This window comes from Colossoma macropomum, unplaced genomic scaffold, assembly GCF_904425465.1.
Source record: "Colossoma macropomum unplaced genomic scaffold, Colossoma_macropomum, whole genome shotgun sequence".
In the NCBI taxonomy this organism is placed as follows: domain Eukaryota; kingdom Metazoa; phylum Chordata; class Actinopteri; order Characiformes; family Serrasalmidae; genus Colossoma; species Colossoma macropomum.
Window position 1 is genome coordinate 15,917,666 of NW_023494807.1, and position 18,682 is coordinate 15,936,347.

Below are 18,682 nucleotides of genomic sequence, written 5' to 3' on the forward strand. Positions count from 1 at the left end.
CTTTACAAAATAAGACTTAAACCATCTTTTTAAAGTGTGTACAAAATTTTCTTCAAAACAATCAGAATAAATTCTGTGGCATTTTTCCTTATTATTCTAAACTCTGGACATAAATGGGGGGCGTTTAGCATAAAAATGAAGGAATAAATTAACATACAGTAACAGTTTCATTTAAAAGTGTTTTTTTTTAAATACTCACACGCCACTGCAGAAGAAAACATTTTAACATAATTAATTAATTCATGTATCAATTTTTTTAATTACCGAATTTCAAGTAAGTAAAAGTATTGCACTGAAAGACAGTGAAGGGTTTAATCCAATACATTTTGTTAAAAGGCATGTTTGCATATTTGTCCATTTTGATCCACTAACCAACCAAGCAGACCAAACAAAATCTACTAAGATACTCAGAATTTTGCCATTTATCTCCTAATCTCATTCTGATTAAGTGAACCACATGATCACATGGAATGATTTAGTATTTAGTGAAGCATAAACACATGGTCAGAAACCAATTCACACAAGGATGTTTATTATTTCTTGAACAAAAAATAAAGTTTCCAGTATAGAGTTATTGTATATATAACATTATTGCCATATGTATATACATTTCACAATCTAAAATCTTTAAAATATAATTTCTTTATTGTCTTGTTTTGAAAAGATGATGGCATATAAATGCTACAATGTTTGCAAAAAACTAAGAAAATGTCCTCAAAAATAAACACCCATGTTTTATTTGTTATATTACCTTCAAGTTTCCAAGTAACACTTTGTGCAAAGCAACGCGGTCATGAATATAAAAATGTCTTTCCATTTTGCAGTATTTATTTGAAGCCCATGATGCTCTATTGCCTGAAACTACTGAATATTTTTACTAATGTACAATATTTAATATCTATCTAAATTGGACGCCTGAGACTTTCCCAGCTCATATCTGAACCAGGATGTAATTGGTAGGTATTCCTAATACTTTGTGTAATTATAAAATCTTTTTTGTACATGTTAGTTTATTTATTTAACCTGAAACAGCATATACCAAAAAACATCTAAACAAACAATAATACACACCCTTTGGAAGATTTCAAAATAGTGTAAAATGAAGCAAAACAGACAAAATAAAAACACAAAAAAGGTCTTGCTATTGAACACACTGCAGTTCCATCACTTGCCCTCGTATTTGGGGTTGACAACCGTCGTCACTGCACTCCTATAGATCGGGTTCTGTGTCTGTGAAAACATTTACGAATCAGTATTTAGCATGGTAATTGACGTTCCACAGCACTGAACACGTGATCGGTTACAAGTTGTCAAGCAATATATTGATAGATTTATACTTTGCTCAGTAATTTTTTATATCTGTTCAAGTAGATATTTGAGAAAAGTAATCTACTTTTCATTCAGATACATTTCAGTCATTAACATTTATTTACTAATTCTTTTTGTTTTGTTTTTTTTTTCATTCTGCAATTGTGGCATCTGTACTGTTTTGTGATCTCTGACTTTTGCGGTTTGTGATTTTATTTATTTAAGGCCAAAAGAGAAAAAGAGAAAGACACCTAAATCTTTTCTGTAAATATATCCCCAAAACCCTCAACACATTCAAACCACATCCAGGTCTTCATTAAGGTTTTGCAGGCTTGACTTACTGTGAACCATAAAAATTAAACTTTGAAGAGCTGTGCAGAATTCTGACTCCTCTTCATGTGCACCAACATCGCCCAGGCATATGAACACTACAAATTACGTTCAGGATTTCTGTTGTTTCTTTTTTTTTTTTACAAACAATTGTGTATCCAGTATTTTTAAACTGAAGACATTTTTCTAAATGGAAACAAAGCGTGCATCCACATGCCTGCATGGCATGCATTCACAGGAGGGGAAGTCTGCTTGGGAGTCAAACTCAACAACACCTTTTGCCTAATATGGGTGCCTGCTGTGTTCAGCTACACTGTGAGCTTTGTTCATTTTTATAGCCCACAGTAAGTCATACTGTGCTAAAAACTTCATCAACAAATCTGTGCAAACTTATTGAAGGCCTGAAAGCAGTTTGAGTGGGTTGAAGGAAGTTTTGGAGACAATTTTACAGAAAAGATTTGGGTGACTATTGACTTCCAGTGTTTACTACATTACTGTTAATTTAGCTCCAGTGCTAAACTAAAGAAGCAAGATTTGGGCCCAATCCCATTTCTTATTTTTACCCCTACCCCTTGTTTTCGAGTGTCACTTCACTTTTTGTTGTTACACTGGTTGAAATCTCCCCCTACAAAATGTTACAATCCCCAAATAAAAAGAACATTCCTTCATGAACAGGCTGCTAGCGGTGCTCTGTAGGCAACCTTGCCAGTCTGCAGTGATAGCAGAGCAGCGGTAAAGCTCAGCGACCTCACTGATGGGGTTTGGTTAAATTTAGGGCATCGCATGCCCACATCTTTTCCTGTTCAACCTTAATTTAAGGTGGAACAGGAAATTTAGCTCGCTAGCTACCGAGACACCAGCATACTTTTATCAATTTTTTATGCTTGTTATGAAGGAAATATACCATACCAATATACCATAATACATTGAAATGACATTAAACTGAGATGAATTAATGGTTATTGTAATTTTTAATGGAGAAAATATTCACATTTGTGGGTTTGTTTGGTTGTTTGTGCAGCCATCTTGCCATTTTTTCTTTTTTTTCTCATAACACTCCTTTTGGAGTGTGCCTCCTTTTAGAGGGCCATGCAGCCCTAACTCTTCACCCTACCCCTCTATCTCAACAAAAAAATGGGACACCCTACCCTTAGGCGTGAATGCACAAAACTGAGGGGTGAGGGCTAAGTGGTAGGGATAAGGAGTCAAATGGGATTGGGCCTTGGACACCAAACATACCTGGCTGCCTGATCCACTACATCTGGGCAACCTTTACTTGAATATAAGTTTAGACTCTTCAACCCACCTCATTATACAAGCACTGATGATCACTATACAGACATTTTCAAAATGGTTCTGAACCTTTATTATATCGAAGCCACTGACCTGCACATCGTGCATTTTTATTGCAAATTTCATCTAAACTGTGCCATTTAGTTTGTACTGAAAACATCAAGGTTAATGTAAAACTCACAGGCAGTACTCTGTGTCTCTATAGCCATATGGAATTATCATCAGTACGTTCAAGGAATTTTCAGGAATTTTCTTTACCTATTGCCCGAGTATCACTTTTTAGAGCTGACAGAAGGAACTGGAATTGCTACCTCAATAATTTGGCTTTACAGGTACGTACCGTGTCCCACCTGGCGTTCATCTTCTCTTTCTCAAACTTTGCAAACTCTCTTCGGTCATGAATAATCATAAGCAGCTTCCAGATCAGAAGCAGGGCCAAACCAATCAGAACAACACCTCCGATCACACCCGCCACAATAGGAATGAGCTCAGGAGCTGTGTAGCACTCTGGAACCGAAACAGAAAAGCATTACAGCACTTGAAGAACATCAGAACCTTCTTCTTCCTTCATCTCCAGTACTGTGTCACACCTAGATCAACTTTAAAAATTGAGTTCTTTAACTTTCTACACTGAGTATACATACTGGAATTTTCAATGCAATGTTAAAAACTAATTCATCCGGCTTTCAAAACTAGAGTTCATATATGTTTCACTATGACTCAGAGTGCAGGTTCTTGTATTCTCCCTATTCACACCCACTATGCTTCAACTCATCAGGCTCCCTAGATAGAGAAGCACTAGTCTAAAGGCAGGTGGTAGTTGTGTGATACAGATAGCTGAAGACTCCATAGCTGGTTCCTCACCAATTGCCTCTGCCACCACAACGTGAGCCCCGGAGGTCTTATTGGCTTGATAGGTGAAGAAGAAGGAGCAGTCGTTATCATCTCGCTCTTTACAGTCTTGGAAGACAGACTGGCCATCAGACTGTGGGAGATCTTCCTTTGTCTTCACCTTCGTTAGAGTGAAGTGGTAGCATTCATGATGGCACTTATGATCTCCTGCTTTCTCATGCATTCGACACTTAACACACTCCCTGCACAAGGTATAGCAGAAATACAGTGAGTGTGCGCCAGGGAGATTAAAGTTACAACTATTCGTAAAACAAAAACTAGCTGTGAAAAAATGTTACTTATAGTAACAATTTTCATAAACATTAAAAGTAAAATCAAAACCATAATGTCTATTGCTAAACTAACTAAAACAAAACAGAATTACTGAGACAGAATCTTTTGTTTTTTTTTGTAAATCTTAACAAATATCTGCCATCACAGTGTCCATCATAATACTTAAAACTAAAACTGAAACTACATATAACCTATTTTTTTAATTTAAAAACAACATTAAAACTATTAAAATTCCCTTAAGACCAATCAAAACTAAACTGGAATCAAAAATCAAGATGAAAAAGTAAATAAAAAACTAATGAAAAAAATTCAGAACTATAATAACCCTGGAATGCATGTTGTTACGGATGATTACTTTGCAGATGTACAGTAGATTGCGTAGGTTTTTTTTTATTTCTACACAAGTCATTTAAGATGTAAACAAAATTATTCAAAATTTTTGTGTACCATTATGTATTGTAGAGAAACTTGCAGACTTTGATTAATGTGATAGAAACCAGAGGTTGCTATGTCTACAAAACAAATATTGCTAGTTTATCTACTAGCCAAAAGCACCACGAATCATACCACTCATACATAGAGTGCCCTCCACAAATATTGGCACCCTGTAAAACACATTCTTTATCGCTTATCCTTTTGGTCTTTCATTCAAAATACTAACAAAAATCTAACCTTTATTTGAAGCACAATGATAAAAAACCCTATGTCTTATCAGGAAATATGTTTCCCTAAACTTAAGTGTGCCACAATTATCGGCGCCCCTTCATTTCATTTTTTTTTTTTTATAGAAACAAATGACCGAAGATCAGTCCAAAGTTTTTCTCATTATTTGTGTTAGCAATATATTTCACATCTTCATGCTTAATATTTAAAGCATTCTAACTAAAACTTCTGACACAAAATTAACTCCAAACAGTGGTAACAATGTTGTTATGAGTTATAACCAGTTACAGTAGCATTAAGTGTAACATGTTGACCTCCAAAATCCCAATGGTCTTATGTTACACATCTGATTTAACTCAACTATTCATGAGCTGAGTGAGGTGCTTTAAGGACCACGAGGTCATCAGGACTGGGACAGGACACCTCAGCAGCCCTTCATCACTGCATCTTGGTGTGATGCTAACTCACTTGTGCTCGCCACAGAGTCCACCACATGTGGGGCAATCCTCACAGGTGGTGCCCCGATACTTTTGGTCAGTGCATTCGCACTTTCCACAAATGCAGTTCCCGTGGCCATTACACTCTCGCCCATTTGAGGCCCTACAAGGTTCCTTGTCCAGAGAACAATCACATGCACTGTCTGTGTAGTTTTCATCACAGACACATTTCTTGCACACACACTGACCATGACCTGTCAGAGAGAGAGAAAGAGAGAGAGAGAGAGAGACAAACATCATTTATGTCTTTAGAAACTCAACCCTTTTATTTCCACTCACTGACCGCTTAATGAGGTCACACTATGTAGGCGCTAAATTAAAGACTGTAGCCTATGACAATCTGTGACCCTCTCTCTTCCCCATTAATCATTGGTCAGTTTAAGGCCAAGACAAACAGTACTAAACAATGTTCATGGCTGCTTACGTATTTTGCACAGTACTGTACCCTGTACTTATTACACTACACTGTATACTTAGTATATGTAAGTATACTTATTATTCACCGTAATGCCAGGCTCTGAACGTTTTTGTCCAAAATAGTCAAAAATGGCAATTTTGGTTTTTGGCTGGAAGAGAATAAAGGCAGAACATTTTGATGGATAAAGCAAAGATTAAATAAGCTCACAATAAAGTGTCAAAATCTGAGACTATGCATTAACAAAGATCTGTTTCAAAAATGAAACTGAGAGAAAAATTCAGATACTATATTAAAAAATGTATGTAAATGTTACATAAAAATAAATCTAGTTCTAGATATTAATGCATTCTGAAATAGCACCTGTCATCATTATACTCGAACAAACAGATGAAACAAAAATGTCTCTTTGGCAATTATGTTTGTAGAAAGAAGAGTTGCGCATATGATCCCAAGAACCAAATAAATAAATAAAATAAACGTATTTGTAGACATTTTCTTGTTGGTATATTTATTATGTGAAATGAACTCACTATATTGGAAGATAATGCCAATATAGTGTGATAATTTCACTTAATAAAGTAACTTGAAATGAGAAAAAATGTCCAGAAATAAGTTAAATAATTTCATAATATTCCTCCAACAATCTCTAAATATTAGATTTACTGACTGGACTTATTATTTTACTATTACTTTTTTTGCAGTGTTAACCTTTCGTTCTGTTGTCGAGATTTTGTGACACATACTGAAGCCTACATACTGTAAAATTCTACTAAGTCTATTTTGTGTCAATTGTTTTTATTTATTGTCAACATTTTCTGTTTTTGGTGTCAGTCTGCAGCAAAATGTATCCTGAGTTTCAGCAAAGAATTTTCATTTCTGTGCTTCACTAATATTTTCATACTCACAAAACACTACCAAAGTGAACTTTGCTTTCACCAGTGGTCTGTTACCATGTCTTCTGTGGTTAGCTGACATGGCTAACAAGGCCAACCATTTTGGAGCTTTGCAGAGCATCTAGACCCCATGTGTCAAACACAAGGCCTGCGGGCCAGATCATGCCAGCAACACAAATGTATTTTAAATTTCTATTACTGTGAGCTTCACAATGCGCTGCACTACAATCACCAGCATGCACTGCAACGTAATGTGCACTTTGACTCTCCTACCCCAACAACTGTCTGTGGGACAGCGGTTATACCTCAATTCTACAAAGTTCCACACAACTTACTGCAGTTCAGCCAATATAAACACTTTATGTCAGCTCAGCAGCTCCAAAATTGAGCCCATGAATGAATGACCTTGCAGCAAAGAGAAGATGTCAAGTGTCTAATTCAAGCAAATAGGTAGATTTAAAAGACTGAGCTCCTGAGATGTTTACATTTTAAATATTTCAAGTATTCATGTAATATTTTAAGGTCTACTATAAAATATAAGTGCTTATATTTTACTGCTGATTTTTTGTGTATTTTGAACACTGATCAGTTCAATTTATAGCAAAATGTTAAATAAAAATGACATAAAACATAGATGTTCTCTGGTCCATGGATTCGTTGAGATTTTTTAATATGGCCCTTTTAGTGATTGACACCCCTGATCTAGACTGAGTGCTACAGATTTATGATGCCAGCATTTTTAATACAACCTCCACAACCTCCTGAATGCATATATTAATATAGGAAAGCTGAGGGTCCATTAGTATATTTTTCACAAAGCCAAAGGAAGAAAAGCATCATAGGCTTGTGTTGTGCAAGATCTAATCAGAAACCGTAAAAACATTTTTGTGCTCTGACTGCTTTGGTCTTGCAATCACTAGTACTTGTGTAGATCTGTATCTGCATGCTTTCTATCTGTACAAGGGAGAACTTGCATAGATCTGTACCTGCTTGCACTCTATCTGCACCTCACCCATATCTGAAATCTAGCTACCCTCTATTTTTCAGACATACATCTAAAGTTTTTTTTGTGAAAAAGTTAAAGCTGCTGGTTTTATACGAAACTCTTTTAAAAAGTGGTACACGCCACTCAAGAACCACTTTTAGTTCCCTCAAGAACGATATTTGAAAAACAGATTTGTGAGTGTGATGGACCTTTGAAAGACTTCACCTTGACATGAGGTAAAGATTCTTTGCTAATTAGACCCCTAGTCTTAGTAGGTAACCATAAAGTACAATTTCAGCCTGTTTTGGAGGTCCTTCAGTTTTTTGCACGATGCATTTTTTTAATCATTAACAAATTTCGAAGGAAATGTGTATGATTTAAAACTTCAAATGGACTTGATTTTTATCTTCATGGCTGACCATACAAGCCAATATTTTAAAAAGTGTGTTTTATTGTGTCTAAATGCTGTTTTTTATTGTAGCAGTTTAACATGATTATTTTTTTTTTCATAAAATCTGTAGTTGTGTATAAGCTGGTTTCACATAAGGGGGCTTCACCCCTCCCCCTTCAGTCCTCATTGCTCACTAACAGCCTAACAAAGAGTCATAACACCGCACACACAGACAGCCAAGAGTGTCCTAGTAAATCTGATAACAGAATTACAGGGAAAGCTGCTTTAGTTGGTTATGCCAATTAAAAATATCCAAGTCAATTTGCATTCACTTGCAGAATGGCTGCTGCAAAAAGAGGTTCTTCCTAGAAATTTCAGATTTTGTGGAGGTTCTTTTAACTTTAAAGTTCTCCACTCTAACAAATCTCATTTACAAAAAAGGTTGTCTAAAGAAACATCCATTGAAAGATTCTCTTGGGGACCATTAGTGGTTCTTTATGGCATTGAAAATTTAGAGAATTACCGGCTGCCGGGTTCGTGAAGCAGTCACATCTGGCCTGCAAATTATTTGAATTTTCTATTAATATTAGCCCATTTCACAATGCACTGCATTACAGTCCCTAGCATGCACTGTAACAATATATGCGCACCCACTCCTGCCTCCCCCATCAACAAAGTATGGGACTGTAGTTACACCACAACTCTACCACACCAGTCATATCACCAAACACACTAACTGTATTTCAGCTGCAGTTCAATCAAAATAAAGGCTATAAACACAGCTTAGCAGCTCAGAAACTGATCCAAAGAATGAATGAATGAGTGTCAAGTTTAATAAAATAAGTTTAAAAGACCTCCTGGAGACTTTTTAAGCGATCCAGGCGTAGTGTTGATCCACTTGTTTAGGCAATTCTGATTTAGACATTCTTTAAACTCATAGATCTGTACATGTTCTACTCATAAAAATACAGTATACTGTAGTACATTTAAAAAGTGTACTGTAAATACATTAAGCACATATAGAATACTGAATATATACTTAAAATTCAAGTTGTAGTCCATCTGTTTCTGTGCATACTTTGTTAACCTCTTCCTTCCTCTCCTTCAGTAGTCAGGACCCCCATAGGACCACCACAGAGCAGGTATTATTTGGGTGATGGATCATTCTCAGCACTGCAGTGACACTGATGTGGTGGTGGTGTGTTAGTGTGTGTTGTGCTGGTCTGAGTTGATCAGACACAGCAGTGCTGCTGGAGTTTTTGAACACCTCAGTGTCACTGCTGGACTGAGAATAGTCCACAGAACCAAAATATCCTGGCAACAGAACAAAACAGTGGGTCATGGTCTGGTGTGCCCACCTGGTCATGGGTACTCCACTCCATGACTTTAGTGACTTTGGGCTACAGGATGGAATGTCTTAAATGTACTGAAGTATTTGACTTATGCGATTATATTTAACACTTACTGTTTATCTGCAAGCACACTTTAGTAAACTTGTAGTAAACTAGGACGAACCTTAAGAACACATAAATAAACCTGTTTATCTATTATGGTCCCCTACAGGTTCATACCTCCGCAGAGCTTGCCATTGGAACGGTCGCAACTGAAGTTGTCGCACTCACAGAACTTCCCATCATACTTCTCCTCTGGATTGTCTCTAGTCTTGCATTCACACACTCCACAGACACACTCTCCGTTATTGCTGCAAATGTCCGTGCCATTGTCCATACGGCAGTTTGCATCCAGATCCTCTGTTCTGACTTCGTCTCTGCTGCACTCACACAACCTGCCGATACGGCCCTCGTTACACCTGAGGAAAACAGCACTGTTCAGTGATGGGTTACTTTATAGGTCTTCTAGCAATCTACTGAGGTCCGCTGAAATGAGAGAAGCATTCACTCAATAGTCTATAAAATCCACATAAACTACAAAAACAGCCCTTTTTGAATCCATGTTGTAATATCACAACCATGGAGGTATTTACATATGACCCCACCCCATCCATTCATCCTGCAGCACTTTAGCATTCACAGTGAAGTGATAAGCAGTGCTGTTACTGCGGACAGTCTGTAGAGCACTTAAGTGGAAAGAGGAACACGTAGAGGGGAAAAAAACAGATAAATGTTGTTCTGTTGGACTGATGTCTGAACTTTGTGCTATGCGTTTCGGCCCAGACTGTATCATGTATCAATATCAAGTTACGTGTATCAGTACCAAAAACAGCCTGTTTAATTCTAAAGCTGCAGTCTGTGTCACACGCAAACATGCAAAACAGGCACAACCACAGCTGAACTAAAAGTTTGACAATAAAAAAACTATCCATTTTGGTGCAGTTAGCAAGCTAACTAACTCAAACAATAAAACACAAATGTAAAGATCCCCTGTATGTTCAAAAGGCTGTAGACGCCTGCTTGTTTGAAATCAATCTTCTGAAATCAAAGGTATTAATTAGGGTTTGGAAAAAATAATGATTCTTGGATGCATACAATTCTTTCATGCTAGACTTTACACAAAACATTGATGCACAAAACATCATAATCTGACCTTTTTATAATTTGTTATTGAAAAAGGTCAACAGTGAATAGTTGTTTACCTTTGACCTTTGTTGTTGACTGTTGACCAGTGAATAGTTGTTGACGTTTCTGATCAAGTATATTGTATGCAATGTGACAGAGGGAACAAAAAGGTCATACAGTATTGCTTTTTTCAGCTCAACATGTGCTCTTTGTAAGATGCAGCTTACTGTGAAGATGGACAAATTCAGGAAACAATTAAGCTGGCTATAGAATCAAATTAAGATGCATAAAGAATCATTGTATAATCGCATTTAGTACTCTGAATCAAACTTGAATCGAATTGTGAGGTGCCTAGACGTGCCTCCCACTCCTAGTATTAATGGACAGTTTGTCTGCAGTATCAGCCTCTACTTTGATGTTGGAACATTGCTGTGAGGATATGGTTGCATTCAGCCACAAGAGCATTAGTGAGGTCAGGTACTGATGTTGAATGATTAGTTTTGGATCATAAATGCCACTCCAGCTCATCCAAAATTGGATGGGGCTCGATTACTCCGGAGAACACAGTTCCATTGTGCCAGATCAGTGTCTCACAGCAGTGTGCTTCTCAACATGGAAGATAACTTTAACGGGTTTGTGGATGACTCACAGCAAATTTTAAAAATAACACAAAATCATTTTACAATTTTTACAATATATTGAGAGCTGATTTCTCTCTCCAAACTCATCAGGAAAAGGCCGAGGAATATTGGCCCGGGAAGTGTAATTAGAACATATTGTAAACATACTGTGAAATACTGTTTATATTCTCCAAAATCTAAAGGAAATATTAAAATATTTTAAATATGTTGCATTTTGTGTGGGATATCATTGGAGGGCTGCCAATAAAATGTGCTAGCATTTTAAATTAGACCATACACATGGATAATGAAGCAGACATCCCAAAGTTATTGTATTTATGTATTTCAGGATGATCTCCCACCTGCATATTCCACACTCAAAGGTTCCGTTTCCGAAGTGACAGTCTGGACTGTTGGGGATTCCATCTTTGTGACATTCACACTCACAAATGAAGATCAGGTCAACCGCCACCTCCTCGTTGAACCCCTGTGGCTTGATGTGTATCGTCTCTGATTTTCCATGAGATGGACAGCCCTTAGCGGTAATAGTTATGTCAAAGTTCACCTACGAGATGAAAGGAACCAGGAATTGGTGACATGTTGCCCTCATTGGTTCAAAATTAAAATTCTAAACCAGGGGTGCCCAAACTTTTAGTACAATGCTTGTGGTAGCCTGAAAGCTAAAAAGACAAAACCATTTCCAAATACAGGAGGTTAATATGTTTCAAACAAAGACCAACCATATCTTGTTTGCTTGACTACACTTAAAGTTACACTGTGTAAGTTTGGGGGATTTGGAGACCTCTCTGGTGGAAATGTGTAATGCACATCATGTGCAGAAGAATATTTGATTATTGGTTTGTAACAATAAAGCAAAACTGGTGTGTGATTTTTCCTCTTCAAATTTTCAGCTTCATTAGATCACATTCTTTGTATATGAAAATAAACAGCAGCACTGAGAAATCATGTAATTAACAAAGAAGAGCCAATTAAATAGCACTTTTCTGGTTGGCCTTAATGGGTTAACAAAAAAAGAATCTCACATAGCACAGCTTTAAGGAAAACTGTGTAAATTTCCAAACTGTCTCTTTAAAGATATGAGTGAGTGCTTTTGTCTCACCTCATCACCGATGGAGATGTTTGAGCACTTTCTTCCATTTTCTCCAGTTTCACTCACTCCATTCTTGCAGTGGGACACGTATGAAATGGACACTCCGTCAGGCAGCTTGCTGTTGTCCAGAATCACCTCAGATGACAAAGACTAAGGCAGAGATCCATGAAACGGCAAAGCAAAAGCAATGTCATTCAAACATTATTATACCCAATAATACTAGGAGGAAACAGAATCAGATAGAGGAAAGTCTAAACCAGAGGTAACCTACAAGAGCAGTCTCTCAATCAGAAGTAACCAAAAAGAGCAGTCTCTAAATCAGAAGTAACCAAAAAGAGCAGTCTCTGAATCAGAAGTAACTGACAAGAGCAGTCTCTTTCAATCAGAAGTAACCTACCAGATCAGTCTCCAAATCAGAGGTAACCAACAAGAGCAGTCTCTAAATTAGAACTAGCAAGAGTAGTCTATAAGATCCTACTTCATATTCCACAAGAAGATTATAAATGTCAAACAAACAAATGTACAAAAACAAACACTGTTGACTCACGTTGTAGGCATCAACGATCAGCTGGATCACATTAGAGGAGCTGGAAGAAAGAGTTCCTACTGCTGATTTGGGAATGAGATCTGACAGCTCCTGTTAAAAACAATTATGTTTCTTGTACTCACTTTTTACAGAGATTAAGATTTGTGGACAAACCTGATAACCTGATAAGGATTCATCTGTTTTCCTCACAGATTAAGATTTTTTAAGAAAAATATATGAAATGTAAGCATGGTCAAAGATAAACAAATATAATAATACCATTATAATAATAATTATTGTTGTATCTATATTACAAGAAGTATAAGTCACTTTTGCAAGCCCAACATTTCTACACTACAAAAAAAACGCAGTGTAGAACAGTTATACAGACCTTGTACAAAGGCTGAACTTCTTCGGTCACAGCAAATATGGTTTGAATGTTGTTCTGACTCAAAGTGTCAGCCAGCTGGGAGATGGTGGGGTAATCCTGCAAAAGAATAAGGCAAAACAGTAAGAGCAGATCTACTGACGTTTAGGCTAAATCTATATTTGACACGGTGTGCACTACATAGATCTTAAACGTATTACTTTAAGTAAATGTTGTGACCTTACTTAAGTGATATTTAACACACACTTACGAAGTAATCGCTCTTGGTGTACTCGTTATTCTCCAGGTAGCATTTCCCATCATTGGGAAGCACAAGGCCAGCTAGTTTTCCATCTCCAGCAAAGTGAAATGCAGCATCTGTGGAGAACACCAGCAACTTTGTTGCTCTTCTCCAGCCAATATCCTAAAACCACATAGTGAAAACACACATGCTATAAACTAGCCAGTGCTAGTGGAATGGACACTAGTACCAAAGTCTGAATTTCCAGCAGAACCAGTCAGCAATTACAGTATGTGGGAGCTGTTAGAATCATATGACAATGTACACAAGTTACACATGGGTTAATTCTAGAAGCACACCAACCATGAACTTTTATGGTTGATTTCGATTTCTTTACAGCCAAATTGGTGACGGCTGATTTTTTGGCCAAGTTTTAGTGATTTTTTTTTACCTCAAGATCAGTGACAGTGTTTTCCACTGTGCAGTACAGTAGGGTACAATGTGGTTACAACCCCATTATCATGTATTTCATCATCATTTCCACTGCCAAGTGAACCATATCATACCCGAGTACCCATAGTGAAATTAGTTACCCTTCTTGCTGTGGTACCAAGCATCATAGACTAGGTGCAGTGCGGGTGGTGCTAGAAATAATGAAGACCATTGACTAGTCAAATGTAATCATGACAGAATCAGAGTAGGGTATTCCTGCATACTTGAAATCCTCCAAATGGGTGGACGATAGCTCCAAATGGGGTAGGCATAATTGTCTGGTAGGTTTTCTGTGATGCTGGGTTCAGTTTTCACTCTGACTGGTTGTGGAACAGAATTATCCTGCTGATAAAATTAAAAATTGTGTTCATTTTTTTTCTTTTGTGCATCTGATGTATGGTCAGATAACAATGTCCTTTTGATTTTTGTTCAATAATCTAAAATATGTATAGTTAAAGGGCCAGATCTGGGTTTGATGCACATTGTAGTCTTAAGATTTGTTAGCTGTCCACAAGTCAAGTGGATACGCATTTGTCTGAATATGAAGAGCAATAAGTTAATTATTTAGAGATAATTATTCATAGCTGGAGTTTCTGAGTGAGTCTGAAGCAGAGGGATGCATGACACAAAAAAACAACTGTTTTCATATTATGTGATTTAATTAATTAAATTAATCATTTAGCCTCAGTCAACAAAGGCATGCTCATCATTCATATAATTTATTTCAGGCTCATCAGATCATAACTCTTTTGTTTTTTTTTTTGGAGAAATGGCTTCATCGTCCCCACCTGTCACCCAGACATGTTTTTCACTTTAATTTAGTCGGTTGCAGTGGTACATTAAAGATGGAAAAGATTTTACATCAGAAAAAATGCTGCTATTTCAAGCGTAAAACTATTGTTTAAACTAAAGGCCTATATTTCACAGCACTGAGATAACAGGCAAAACACAAATCAAGCACAAAACATTGTAAAGCGTACTGCACCTGCTAGAGTCAGTCCTATTTACATACTTTTGTATTAGACAGAGGTAAAACAAGAGGTAAAATCAGAGGTCAATCAGAAGCTGCTCTATTGTTAAAGTGCTTTTTTATGTTTGCTGTAAAAGCTGCAATATGTATGTGTAAAGCCTGAAATAATCTTTTAAAGGTCAGAGGCCAAAGGAGGGTCAGATTTCACTGACCTTTTTTGGACCACGTATTTTTGGACTTTATGTACTAACGTCACACGCATCGCTCAAAAAGAATGTCCGGCTTGATGTTGAGGTCTCAAATGCAAAATCAACATTACACTAATGAACAGTTGATAATTCACAGACATTCTTAAGTAACACATTCTTCACCATATTTTGACTTTGAGTGCTCTTTAAATTCAACACACGCACAATCATCAGATTCGTCTGCTGGAGGAAGAGGTGCAAAATGTTACAACATGTTCCTCCGTATGTTGTGTGCAGTTACACATTTCCACCAGAGGGGTCTCCAAATCCCCAAAACTAACTGTAGCTGGCAAGTAGTGCTTTAACACTAGCATCCTCTAAGAAATCATGTGACCGTCACACAGTGTCCAGAGAACTCTACCTAATTTCACGGTTCTGTTACGCAATGGACACAGATGGGTTCAGATTAGAAACCGTACTGTTCTGTACACTCTTAAAAAAGATGGTCCTTCCAGGGTTCTTCGGTAAAGAGAATGGTTTTATATAGAACCACAAACACTTGGCATCATGAAATGGTTCTTCGGATTGATGAAGAAAGTGCTGTAGGTGGTTCTGTAGAACCTTTCTGAAAAAGGTTCTGTGGAGCACCAAAAAGGGTTCTGCTATTGTTTCGCTATATGGGACCCATTCTGAAGAAGAACCTTTCATGATCTAAAGAACCCTTCAATCATGCAGAGGTTTCTTTAAGTGTTCATGGTTCTATATAGAACCATTTTCCTTACTAAGGAACTCTTGAATAACCATCTATTTTTAAGAGTGTACCACACTGTCCAGTTGAAAAATGCACTGGCCAAAATAAAAATAACAAACTGTCTGATTGCCGTTTACTTTTCTGGAACAAAAATTGTCTGATTCCAACCTTGACCGATTCCAATCGCGCACCCCTAATTAATACGGATGGGGCTGTTTTCACGTAAACCTATCATGAACATGAATATGGAAACATTCAGAGCAGTGACAGATCAGCTTGCAGACTTGTGAACATCTGAAAGAACATCAACAAGATGTCAAGTGGCCTGTGATTATTTCCTATACAGCTTGGGTTTCTAATTATTGTAAGGTTTTTTTTATAGACACAACCTCAGCCACATCCTTGCCTGACAGACTTTTTATCATTAACTGATATTTTGTCTAACAGCTAATAACCTATTGTTTTTAATTAACATTACATTTGAATGTTTTGTAGCAGGTTTTTTATGAGCCTACAATGATAATGTTCATTAGCCTACACAGTTGACAATATTTAGCTGACGCAGAGAATAGTTAGTATTAAATGCCATCAAATTGATTCAGACTCCTGGCAATCATATGAATTGTCCAGTCTTCTGTTTGAGTTTTATGCTCCTTAATGGCTTGTTCATGATATCTCTGATTGTGTCCATCTGTCTTGCTGCTGGATGTCCTCTTCCTCTTTTACCTTTATTTTTTTTAATTATTTATTTCATTACAGGGACTTTTAAGTCTTCCTTATTTTCTGATATGACTTTTTTGTTGTGAGGTCACTGATGTTTACTGTTACTCTGTTGCTGATGCCGTTACTCCTTTGCCTGTTTGTGTATTTTCTGTCATGGCTGTGTTCGTCTGTGTAAAGGTTCCACAGTAGAACAACAGTCTCCCACAATCCTTCACACACAGTTCAGTACAGGCATGCTAAGAGGGCCTCTCCTACCTCAACTACATACTTAGATTTCAGACACTCCTATAACATTTGGATGTGCATTCTGTCAAATTTTGATATCTGAATATCTGAAGAGTTAATGACAAGATATCTGGACGATGCTGGGAAAGGGGAAAAAATACTAAGATTGAAATAGACGTATGGTCTTATTCGATTTGGTGATACTTCTGGTGTAAAATCACTAGCACAAAATGTATTCAGCAGTAAGCAGAGGAAGACTTTTTTATTAAAAAAGCAGAGAGAAATCAGTAGTGTTGGTGTTGGATGAGTAGCAGAAGCTGCCTCTGTGAGCTGAGTAACTATAGTACAACACCGGATGCTAATGCTAATGCACAAGGTCTTTTCTCCTCTGTGGACAATGTGCCAACATGTTAGCCTGTCAGAAAAATATGTTTCCACTACTTCTGGACCCAAATAACACCAGATAGATCAGTTAGCATAGCTTAGTTAGCAAAAAAAAAAAGCCATGCTACATCTGCCTTCTCAGTCCTGTACTTTACACTGCATCCTTGACAAAGCACTCAGTAGCAAAATATCATATACATAATTACTCACAAACCCTCACATTTTATAGTCCTGTTAAAACATGAAAGGTGGATTTCATTAAATTGTTCTCTGTATTTTCTTCGTGTTCCTGTAATGAAACAGAACAAGTCCACATCCAAACTGCCCGATTTTGTATACTGCGTTTGTTCATTAAGTGCTACTGCAGTAACAATGCAAATAACATTTTACCACAGGAAGATGGTATATAATGCGCAGACAATTAGCATTTACTTGTCTGTTTCTCTTAAATACTGTAGGCTGACTAGCTTTTCAGTGTAAATGTATGAGTCATGTCATGTAGCATGGATTTTGTGTGGCTTAATATTGTACAGCACAGTAAGCGTCACTATATTAACTAGCTAAACAAGCAGTGTTTGCTAAAACGTTCCTACAGTGGAATATGCCAAAAACCGAGTGAAATACACCAGTGAATGAGGGGAAATCTGCACAAATCCTCTCTGGGTAAAACTGCCAGTGGCTTATTGTAATATGACAGTGTAAATATGGCAGTAACTGAGTTAAATCTGCAGTGGCTGAGTGAAATATGGCAGTAAATGAGTGAAATCTGCCAGTGACCGAGTGAAATATGACAGTAACTGAGTTTGCTAAGTTAAATCTGCCAGTGACTGAGTGAAATATGACAGTAACTGAGTTAAATCTGCAGTGGCTGAGTAAAATATGACAGTAACTGAGTTAAATCTGCAGTGACTGAGTAAAATATGACAGTAACTGAGTTAAATCTGCAGTGGCTGAGTAAAATATGACAGTAACTGAGTTAAATCTGCAGTGACTGAGTAAAATATGACAGTAACTGAGTTAAATCTGCAGTGGCTGAGTGAAATATGACAGTAACTGAGTTAAATCTGCAGTGGCTAAGTGAAATATGACAGTAACTGAGTTAAATCTGCAGTGACTGAGTAAAATATGACAGTAACTGAGTTAAATCTGCAGTGGCTGAGTGAAATATGACAGTAACTGAGTTAAATCTGTAGTGGCTGAGTAAAATATGATAGTAACTGAGTTAAATCTGCAGTGGCTGAGTAAAATATGACAGTAACTGAGTTACATCTGCAGTGGCTAAGTGAAATATGACAGTAACTGAGTTAAATCTGTAGTGGCTGAGTGAAATATGACAGTAACCGAGTTAAATCTGCAGTGGCTGAGTGAAATATGACAGTAACTGAGTTAAATCTGTAGTGGCTGAGTAAAATATGATAGTAACTGAGTTAAATCTGCAGTGGCTGAGTAAAATATGACAGTAACTGAGTTAAATCTGCAGTGGCTAATTGAAATATGACAGTAACTGAGTTAATTCTGCAGTGGCTGAGTGAAATATGACAGTCACTGAGTTAAATCTGCAGTGACAGAGTGAAATATGACAGTAACTGAGTTAAATCTGCAGTG

At 37.1% G+C, this 18,682-nt stretch overlaps 1 protein-coding gene across 1 annotated transcript in view; it reads right to left on the minus strand.

The window, feature by feature from the left end:
• Positions 1-511: 511 nt before the first annotated feature.
• Positions 512-18,682, minus strand: part of LOC118797007 (integrin beta-1-like) — a 32,418-nt gene continuing 14,247 nt past the window's right edge. Inside the window, exons 7-16 of the mRNA XM_036556211.1 lie at positions 13,375-13,527; positions 13,128-13,223; positions 12,758-12,847; positions 12,220-12,360; positions 11,462-11,664; positions 9,535-9,773; positions 5,248-5,470; positions 3,796-4,025; positions 3,272-3,438; positions 512-1,230 (exon numbers count right to left, since the gene is read on the minus strand). Of these exons, the coding sequence (XP_036412104.1) occupies positions 1,165-1,230; positions 3,272-3,438; positions 3,796-4,025; positions 5,248-5,470; positions 9,535-9,773; positions 11,462-11,664; positions 12,220-12,360; positions 12,758-12,847; positions 13,128-13,223; positions 13,375-13,527 (1,608 nt within the window). The 3' untranslated portion in view covers positions 512-1,164. The remainder of the gene's footprint in view (positions 1,231-3,271; positions 3,439-3,795; positions 4,026-5,247; positions 5,471-9,534; positions 9,774-11,461; positions 11,665-12,219; positions 12,361-12,757; positions 12,848-13,127; positions 13,224-13,374; positions 13,528-18,682) is intronic.